We start from the raw sequence: 10,930 nt of genomic DNA, 5'->3' as shown, positions 1-10,930 counted from the left end.
TTTGCAAAAGTAAACACATAACCAGTAGTTGATCTTCGTTTGTCCATATCACCCGCAAAATCTGAGTCACAATATCCAACTACAAACTGATTGTCTTCCTGCTCAAAAAATAACCCGACATCTACAGTATTATGAATATACCGTAGAATCCACTTCACAGCTTGCCAATGCTCCTTCCCTGGATTGTGCATATATCTGCTAATAACTCCAACAGCTTGTGAAATGTCAGGCCTTGTGCAAACCATTGCATACATCAAGCTACCAACAGCATTTGCGTATGGTACCTTTGACATATACTCTCGTTCAGCTTCATCCATTGGCGACATAATACTACTTAGCTTAAAATGGGAAGCAAGTGGAGTACTAACTGGCTTAGTCTTGTCATCTATGCCAAAACGTTGAAGTACTTTCTTCAAATATTCCTTTTGAGATAAACAGAGGTTCTTTGAACGTCTATCTCTAATTATCTCCATGCCAAGAATTTTCTTTGCCTCGCCAAGAATTTTCTTTGCCTCGCCAAGATCCTTCATCTCAAACTCCTTCTTCAGTTGAATCTTCAACTTATCAATTTCTTCCGAATTCTTGGAAGCTATCAACATATCATCAACATATAGGAGAAGATATATAAAGGAACCATCTTTAAGCCTGCGCAAATACACACAATGATCGTATTTGCTTCTCTTGTACCCTTGCTGCAACATAAACTTGTCAAATCGTTTGTACCATTGTCTAGAAGATTGTTTCAAACCGTACAACGATTTTTCAAGTTTGCACACCATATTTTCTTTTCCAGCAACTTTGAATCCTTCTGGCTGAGTCATGTAGATTTCCTCCTCCAAGTTTCCATGTAAAAACGCAGTTTTTACATCCATCTGAACTAGTTCCAAATCCAATTGTGCTACCAAAGCCAACATAATTCTAATGGAGGAATGTTTTACAACTGGAGAAAACACTTCATTGTAATCAATTCCCTCCTTTTGAGCATATCCTTTGGCCACCAATCTTGCTTTGTAGCGAACATATACTTGGTTAGGAAATCCTTCTTTCTTTGCAAATACCCATTTGCACCCAATTGCTTTCTTTCCCTTCGGGAGATTGGCCAATCTCCATGTATGATTCTGATGAAGGGACTGTATTTCATCATTCATGGCAATCCCCCACTTATCTTCTTCTGAACTTTGGACTGCGTCTTTATAAGTGGTAGGAACATCATCAACTACAATTGAGGCTGCACAAGCAACTGTCTCTATGAGACGAACAGGTTTCATTATTGTTCTTTTTGGCCTGCTGGTTGCTATTGATTCAAGTTGTTGTTGAGGTTCCTGAGTTGGAATCTCCTCTACTGGCTCTCCTTCCAGAGGGTAATCTTCATTTGTTTCCTCTTCTGCTTCTTGTGTAGGAAAAATAAATTTTCCCTCAAACTCCACCTGCTTAGAAGCACCTTTATTTTGTTTGGTATCTTCTGTTACCTTATTTACCATAGCAGATTCATCAAAGGTAACATCCCTGCTGAATATTACTTTCTTTGTTATAGGACACCATAAGCGATATCCTTTGACTCCAGAAGTAATTCCCATAAAAATAGCCTTCTTTGCCCTTGTATCCAATTTTGACTCCGTCACATGATAATATGCAGTTGAGCCAAACACGTGCAAAGAGTCATAATCTACAGCAGGCTTTCCATACCATTTTTCAAATGGTGTCTTGCCATCAATAGCAGCAGATGGTAAGCGATTAATGAGGTGGCATGCATATGTAACTGCCTCAGCCCAAAATTCTTTGCCCAAGCCAGCATTGGACAACATACACCGTACCTTCTCCAGCAAGGTCCGGTTCATACGTTCAGCCACTCCATTCTGTTGTGGTGTATGTCTGACAGTGAAGTGTCGGACGATGCCATCATTTTGACAGACCTTATTGAAATGATCATTTTTGTATTCACCTCCATTGTCTGTGCGAATACACTTGATCCTCTTGCCTGTTTGATTCTCCACCATCGTCTTCCATTTGAGAAAAATTCCCAGCACTTCATCTTTGTTTTTCATTGTATACACCCACACTCTTCGAGAAAAATCATCAACAAAGGTTACAAAATAGTGCTTCCCACCCAATGAAGGTGTTTTGGAAGGACCCCAAACATCAGAGTGTACATAATCCAAAATGCCTTTAGTATTATGGATCGTTGTACCAAATTTAACCCTTGTCTGTTTCCCTTTGACACAATGCTCACAAAACTCCAAGTTGCAAGCCTTTACTCCTTTTAACAATCCTTGATCTGATAGAGTTTTCAAGGATTTTCCTCCAGCATGTCCCAAGCGCATGTGCCATAGCTTGGTTGCTTCTGCCTCTTTGTCGTCATTGGATGTCACTGTCGCTGTCCCAATAACTGTACTGCCACAATAGCGGTACATATTATTATTCTTCCGATTAGCCTTCATTACCACTAGTGCACCGGAGCATACTCTCACCACTCCATTTTCTGCAATGATTTTGAACCCTTTTGATTCTAGGGCTCCCACAGAGATGAGATTCTTCTTCAAATACGGTACATATCGAACATCTGTTAATGTTCTGATCATTCCATCATAGTTCCTTAATCGTATTGAACCAATGCCATATGAGGTAAGAGGGCTGTTATCCGCTGTGTGAACGACTCCATATTCTCCTTCTTGAAATTCCATGAACCAGTCCCTGTTGGGACACATATGATAGCTACAAGCCGAGTCCATCAACCATATGTCTGATGATGTTGATGACTCTGTTGTAACTAATGAGAAGTCTGAATCATCACAATCAGCTACATTTGAATCCATAATGGCCTTTCCATTGTTATGTTTAGCCTTATTCTTCAACTTCGGACAGTCTTTCTTCCAGTGCCCTTTTTCTCGACAAAAGGCACATTCATCTTTGCTGGGTCTGGATCTTGACTTGGATCTTCCCTTCTTTGTCCTCGTTTGATTTTGAGGACGACCCCTCACAAATAGTGCTTCTCCTTCTCCGCCCTTCTGTTTTTCTCGCTTTCTTTGTTCATAGCTGTACAAAGCCGAACAAACTTCTCTGAGAGAAACTTCGTCATTTTCATGGAGTAGAGTAGTTTCAAGGTGCTCGTACTCATCAGGAAGTGACGCCAACAACATCAAGGCCAAGTCACCATCATCATAAGTTGTATCCATATTTTGCAAATCTGTAACCAACTTATTGAAACTGGTGATATGTTCATTCATCGTGGTACCAGGAACATAGGTGAAGTGAAACAGTCTCTTCTTCATGTACAATTTATTTTGACTGTTTTTCTTCAAAAATTTATCCTCCAGTGCTTTCCATAATTTACTTGCAGAAGTTTCCTTTGTGTATGGATATTTCTGCTCTCTAGCAAGGTAGGATCGAATGGTACCGCAAGCAACACGGTTGATAATTCTCCAATCTTCTTCTCCAATAACATCTGGTTTCTTTTCTTCAATGGCCAGATCTAGCCCTTGTTGAAAAAGGACATCTAGAACCTCGCCTTGCCACATCCCAAAATGTCCGGACCCGTCAAATATTTCGACCGCAAATTTCGCATTTGACACAATTCTTGTCATAAGCGAAGATGCCAATGATGACGTATTGTTGACACTTGATGTAGATTCTTCTTGTTTATTGTCTCCCATCTTTGACACAAATATTATTTAATAGCTGACGACACAAATCAAGATTATTTCCTTTCTGGTGTGGAAGATCAGACTAAGCTGCAACCACAGAGCATACTCAGACAGAACCTTGACTCAGTTACCAAGATAAATCTTTTCTGATGTGGAAGATCAGACTATGCTGCAACCACAGAGCATACTTAGACAGTACCTTGGCTCTGATACCAATGCAAGCAGTTCCAAGTCTTTAAATAAAAACGCGTCGGTTGAAATTAATATGCTATGGCTATACATTCTGTTGCAAGACTTTTCATATTTTCTTTTACCTATAGTGATTAATGACCATACTTTTGCTTACTTATTTTTTACTTTCTGTTTGTAGAATAATATGGGGCAGGGGTGACTGTATGTTACGTTTGAGCCCTTTTTTTACTTGTGGTTGAAATCTTTCTTTAGTATATATAATTTTGTCACAAGAGGAGTTTTAGAAAAGAGGATATATTCACAAACGGGTGTGTTTTACTAGCATATAAATGTGAGAAACTACTAGCATACCTGTATCATGCATGAAAATGGATGAGGTATCATCCAATGATATATATTGATTGGTTGGGTCTTTTAATTTGTAATTTAAGAACTCCTACCTGAATCCTTAAAATGCCTTAATCAAATAAGTCCCACACAGCCACCATTTTTACTTCTATTGTCTGCTGAGTATGTTTTATTTAATCCAAGGCCATAATTAGTTCTTGTTGACCTAATATAAACTGTCTTTGGAACAAATAGTTATTGACCACCAATGATTTTTATTAAAAGAATGTAATGCATAAATATCAAACTGAGACATAAATGTAAGGGAAGCTGCTAATCATTTATTTCAAAGCTTCAACAACACTATAACCTTCCAACAATACATCTCCACAAACATATTACTCCCTCCATCTCATATTATCAGTCGTGGTTACTAAATATATATGTCTCAAATTATTTATCATTTTAGAAGTTCAAGACAAAATTAATTATTTTTTTCCTTTTCTACCCTTAATAATAATTATCCTTAAAGACTACAAACACCTCAATTATGAGTAAATATTAAATGAAGAAAGATTATATCTTAAAATATAATTAAAGATAAAACATTTAAAAACTTATCATATTTAATATTTTCTTAAGGGACATATAAAAGAGAAATACGACAGATAATTTGAGACAGAAGAATTAATAATATAGTGGCCAAAATCAAATTTGGACCAGGCCTACTAATTTTTGGTATTAGATTCAATCTAGACGAATCTAATTGGCTGATACGACGCTCCACCATTGACGCACTAAACTTTTGTTACCCCCTGATGACAAACCTAAATCAAATCAAACCTCAGCGAACATATCATGACACAAAGCTCTATTTGATTTTTTTTTTTCCCCATTAAAAATATTGCTTAAGTTTAGTCTAGTTCTTTCTTTCTCTTAGTAATTGCTGCTTCGATGCACCATAGTAACTCTCCAAACTCGGGACATACCAATAAATAGTATGTGGAGTCAGGATTTGAAGGTTATGCGTTCAGAATTTTAAATTAATAATTTATACTAATAAAATAAATTTTTTAGACAAATACAGTGTTTGGACCAAGGTTACTGAATTTGACTGAACACGTACCTTGGTCTCTAGCTCCACCTGTGGTACCACTAAATAGGACTTTACTGCTTTTTCTTTATAATTTGTCCATTATTACCGTTCTTACTTTGTTGATCTATACATTGATATCTAACTAGTGGATTTTTATGATGAGACATCTCATACATTTTGGACATAGTCAGGGGTCGTGGAAATTTTTTGGAAGAGCCATAGAGCAATTAGTGCAGGGCCTCTAAGGAATTAGTTACGACTTATGAGTTGTATGACACTTGTGCTATAGCACCACAATTAATCCTCTTTTGTTTGGTCTTGTTTTTTGCAAGGACTTATAGTACACAACGTGAAAAAACAGACAGTTTCTGAAAATTTGACTAGAGCCACCCGAAAAACATTTGGTACTCAACCTATTTCATCAGGGCATTAATAGAAACAAAGGAGTACTGAGGAATTGAATCATTTCTCAAAAATGATATAAGAAACAAATTCACCCTTAGCTGTTCCCAACCATAATTCCTCTTCTGTTTGATCACATGAATTCTGTGGATTCACTGTTTTGCCTTTTACATCACCTTGTTTCTGATTCTCTAATGTTTTATCATCTTGTCTTAAAATAGGGGGTTAGCTTAATGTGGATCAAGACAAAGAGTTGATTAAAATGAAAAGTAATAATTTTCCTCAGTCTTCAATGCTACTACCCTACAGAGGAGAGGGTCATGTCAATGCTACTACCCTACAGAGGAGAGGGTCATGAAATTGCCTAAACCTTAATTCAAGCAGTTTTTCCTTTTCTTGGTTATCCACAAATGCATACCGAATCATATATGTATATGTCTCCTTGCTTTTAAGCCTGGTTTATTTTGCACCCTTTAATTCGTTGGTGATTTTAATATCCACTTTATTGGGGTATCAAGATTTTCATCTGTTTTGCCAAAATATGGTGTATGGTAGGTAGCACGTTGGACCATTATTTCTAAAGCTGTGACATAAATATTGTATTAGGTATACCATTACAAAGTATTTCTTTTAATAAAAATATTGTATTAGGTATACCATTACAAAGCCTTAAGGAAAAACAAAAAGAAATTCCCAGAATGTAGATATAATCTTCCCCACCCCAGGATCTCTCTCATCTCTCTGAGACCCCTCTGTTTGTCTTGATTCAAATTCTATAGAAACTAGCAAACAGTTAACCAGCCTCATTTGTCTTGGCCATACAGCCAATTTAGGGAAATATTCAAAACACGAGCTACTTTTTCTTCTTTTTTTTATTTTGGTTGAAAATTATGTATTATACTCTACTAACTACTGCAGAAGGGAAACGAGGCGAAAAAACAAACTCTACTATCTAGGAATTGCCAGCGGGGTTTACTCCTAGAGTTGTGGTCAAACTTGTAAGGTTTAACGTACATCATAGTGTTATTCTAGAACTGAATTATTGGGTGGTCCAATGTGAATTAGCTCTTCCCTTAAAATACTTACACTGCTGCTTCCTAACGAAACATTATGCTGACTTAAGAGTATCATAACATAACCACTTTAAAAACTGAAAATGAAAAAAAAAAAAAATTGGGGCAGAAGGCCCGACACCGAGGACCCAAAGATTGGTTACGTCCGTGACAAAAAAATGTATTCTCAGTAGTTGTGCTGCTTGAGGGAATGGCACGTTCCATTTCCACTATTGTACCACGAAAGGAAATCATAGTACTGTAGTATGAAATGTGGCAGCTAGAAATCTATTTAGTAGTCACACCAATCATTTTATGCGTTCAGTAATCTAACTTTTCCACATGATATATTAGAACGTCGTATTCCTGTTTTATATGTTACACTCATTATATTACAATCTTCAATTATTTATAATTTACTTTGAAATAACTCAATATGTGATGCAAATCGAGCTTGTTGCATTTAATATACATCAAGCAATTTCGCTTTCCCCTATCATTGAAATACTGAGATCGTAAAATTGAACTTTTTTTTATATAATACGACATTTAAACATGAGTTTGTTTCTTAAAAATTAAAAGTAATAGTACTAGTGTCTAATCCTAATGGTACCTACCACTATGTTTCTTTGAGTTCATCTTTTTTATGAATTTGTAACAATGTATACACCAAACATGAACACCATTAAGCAGCTAAAGAGTATGCATAAAACTTTCATCACTATATAGATTATCATATAGACAACGCAGACATAGTAACTAGAGTTGTATTATTTCCTTGCTTAGGGACAGTGAATTCAAAATGTTGCACCTCCTATTAGTCCTTCTGGATTAGCTATAGGTAAACAAGAGCATAGGAATGCTTTTGTTTTTCAAAATAAGGTCAAAGCATAGGAGAAAAGTCTATGCAACAACTACTGAAATCCCACTGGCCGACAATCTATTCCTGCCCTCGAGACATATCTCTCTACATTCTAATTTAATATACTACGTAGTTCAGAAGCACATAGTCCACTGCCAACCTGTCCTACTTTGAAAACCTTTCTCAATACATATAATATCTGTTTTTTGAAATAGCAGAGAAACTAGGGACATCCATCTCTATTTATGATCCCACATCCAAGAATCAGATCAAAGTTATGGCTACTGCAGCATTCATCTTTGATAGACAAAGGATCATAAAAAAGCATAACAACAGACAAGAAATGAATCTTGAAATCATAAATTCATCGATGAAAATGATCGTATTCGACATAATTTAGCAGCATTGATTCAACTCAAGGGAAAACTCCACCAATCCCATTTCCTATGGAAGAGGGGGTGGAGTTGATGTTCACATCAGTCTAAACCATCCGACGAATAAAGTCCAGTAAAACATAATGGAACATCAGAGCATTGTGCAACTGCAGTTTAAGAGAACATACCAAAAAGGAGAGATCATATAGTAACCATAGCCGAAATACTAGATAATCTAGAGACTGGGATACTGATCAATGAGGACTACTGCCCACAACAACAGAAACAGAACTCAGTGGAGCCAGTGTCATTGTCTGATCCTGAGTTTTAATCCTCTTATACTGAGGTTCTGGTGACGATGAAATTGAAGATGCTACCGACCACGAATCATTAGAGCTGTCGCAACTAAAATATGCATCGATAACTCCACTTGGACTGCCAGGTACAGATTGATGTTTGCGCTTGACGCCTTGGCAGATTTTGTAGCCAGAAGTGCCTATTAGCTCTAGAATAAGGTCACGGCATTCTTCAAAACTATCCTGTTAATTGATCAAGAACATTAGTGACACAATAGAATCAAGTTTAGATATTAAGATGCCAGAAGAGGCTAAAATTCAAATGTGAAAGAAAGCAGACCTGTTTGACTTTAAGAACACTCGTGAGCTGATTCTGGTATTCCATTGCATTGCAAGGCTCAATCTCATTGATCACAAAATACATTGCTGCAGTTGCAATAACAGATGGAGGATAATGCAAGAGCCTAGAATCTGCATTTGATAATCAACCAGTGGAATCAATTACTACAAGAAAAATGTGTATTATAGTACCAAGATAATCGAAAGCAGGCAGATATCTCACCAGTGATAATACCAAGAATGAGGCGTTCACATCTCCTAAGAAAATCCAAATGTATATTGCTCATGAATCCAAATCTCCTCATGATATGATCAATGAAAGATAACGGTGTCACAGGATTCATTTTCCACTTAAGAGTGGAGAGCACCAAGAGTTCCATTCTCTGAATAGTCTTTGCCTCAAACACAAATCTTGAATCAGCCACCTGAACAATAAAACAGAACCAGCATTAATCATTTAGACATTTATACAAACAGAAGGACTGCACACTTGAATAGAGACATTACTTGAAGGTCTAAGAGAAGGGGGACTTGGGTCTCTTCCACTTTAGCAGCAATAGAAAGACAAGCCACAGCCGCAAGTTGACTCATCCAAGGCTTATCTTTCTGAAAGCAGAGTCCAGATACAAACCTATCAAAATAATTCACAGCTAAAACAGCAGTCATAGCAGTGAAACCATAGTGAGCAATGACTCTCAACATCCAATCCAATGCCTCTTTTCTAACCTCTACTAAAAACCCATCTCCATCTGAGATTAAACAATCAAAACCCAAATGAGACTCTTTTTCCTTAGTTAAAAGAGTGACAAGCTGGTCATCTTCCCAAAACATGTCACATTCTAATAAAGGTAGAGTCTTTTTCAAATTATTTTCTACTTGTTCTAAAGTACAAGACCATTCTCCTAAATCATCATGATCATCCAAAAACCGATCTTCCTCACAGTAAAGACCATCAAAGATTGGATTTAGGAGCTGAGTATCTAAAGGGAAAACCATCTTCTTCTTCTTGATGGAAGAAGACAATGGAGGCTCTACTCATTATCTTTAAGGTAAGCCAAAACTCAATCTTGGACCCAGTAACATATCTGCTGCTTTGCTTATACTTTTTTTCTCTCTCTACAGGACAGAAAATAAAGAAAGAGAAAGAGAGAATGGGAAGAGCCAAAAAGAGAAGAGAGTAAAGGGGAGGGTAACCAAAGAAGTAAGCAGAGGAGGGATTTTATCTGAGATAGCTTTCACGCCTGTCCTTTTTTCCAAAAATTCGTAGTATATATCTTTTTCACAGAGATATTTTAATCCTTATTCTATGTTTAACGTATTTATTTCAAAGGGTTTTTGGTTGGGGGTTTGCCGCGCAGGGGAAAGAGCGCACATTCACTCAAAATCCCTATTCCTGTAATTTACCCCCACACAATAATTACAGCAAATCTATGGCATGTGTTTGTATTCTTTCACTTAACCATAATTAATTATTGTATATTTATATCTAATTAAATTATTTATCTATGATAAATTAAATATAATTTGACGTAAACACATGATGCAAATAAGTTTTTATCTCCCTATTCCTAGTTGTAATTTCTTTTCTTTTTTTTTTGTGTATGCTCATGTATCAAGAACCTAGATTTATACCTATTCAGCAAAATACTCCATAATGTAGTTATATAAGTATGGTACTAAAATTTGTTTTATAACTTCGTTCTTGGATCTAAAAATGCGAAATTTAAGACACTTAATGAAGGATTAATACTGAAGACCTCATTAATTTTTGTAATGAATGTGGCTGATTAGATCTAGGAGGAGTTCTTACAAATGGTAGACTAATAATTGCAGCAACAAAATTGATTAGAAACGCCGAAGAGGAACAATAGGCATACTATAATTACTTGACTGAATATCAAGTTAATACGATCTTATAATTTCATCGTAGAAGAAAAACAAATTGAGTACTAGTAAGACCCCTAGATTCTTTTCAATGTTTAAACTTCAAAATGAACTAAGTCTTTCCTTTTCTAAGTTAAGACTCCAAAGAATAAATAATTGTCAAAATAACGCTATTTTAAAACTAATAAATCAATATTTCTATTCTCACCTACCATCTCATTGTCATATGCGTAACTTTAGATTTTTCTGTAAAATTTAATTAGTACATTTTTTTCAATCCTTCTGTCGAGATTAAGAGTGAAGAGAGCTCTGAATCACCTCCAATGGAGGACATAGAAGCTTCTCGAAGAGAGAAGAAGAAGAGCCGTTAGAGAGCTCTCAAAGTCGGTTAAGCTGAGAATATGAACATTTATTGTAAAATTCTAACATTGTTCACTATATATACAACTAACTTATTGCAATACT

The 10,930-nt window shown here is 36.2% G+C and overlaps 1 protein-coding gene across 1 annotated transcript; it reads right to left on the bottom strand.

The window, feature by feature from the left end:
• Positions 1–7,917: 7,917 nt before the first annotated feature.
• Positions 7,918–9,780, bottom strand: LOC107782163 (cyclin-D3-2). Its single transcript, XM_016603007.2, has 4 exons — positions 9,089–9,780; positions 8,805–9,006; positions 8,583–8,713; positions 7,918–8,485 (listed from the first exon to the last, which is right to left on the bottom strand). The coding sequence occupies exons 1-4, from the start codon at positions 9,575–9,577 to the stop codon at positions 8,201–8,203; spliced, it is 1,107 nt and encodes a 368-aa protein (XP_016458493.2). The 5' UTR covers positions 9,578–9,780; the 3' UTR covers positions 7,918–8,200.
• Positions 9,781–10,930: the final 1,150 nt, after the last annotated feature.

The sequence above is a fragment of the Nicotiana tabacum genome, chromosome 3 (assembly GCF_000715075.1).
Source record: "Nicotiana tabacum cultivar K326 chromosome 3, ASM71507v2, whole genome shotgun sequence".
NCBI classification, from domain to species: Eukaryota; Viridiplantae; Streptophyta; class Magnoliopsida; order Solanales; family Solanaceae; genus Nicotiana; species Nicotiana tabacum.
This window is presented reverse-complemented; position numbering and strand designations above follow the sequence as displayed.

Excerpts from the sequence above, each read along its gene's own strand:
- LOC107782163 (XM_016603007.2), bottom strand. The coding sequence starts at position 9,577 with ATGGTTTTCCCTTTAGATACTCAGCTCCTAAATCCAATCTTTGATGGT. Across the intron at positions 9,007-9,088 it reads CCCTTCTCTTAGACCTTCAA|GTGGCTGATTCAAGATTTGT; the intron begins GTAATGTCTCTA and ends TTTATTGTTCAG. Across the intron at positions 8,486-8,582 it reads GTGTTCTTAAAGTCAAACAG|GATAGTTTTGAAGAATGCCG; the intron begins GTCTGCTTTCTT and ends ATCAATTAACAG.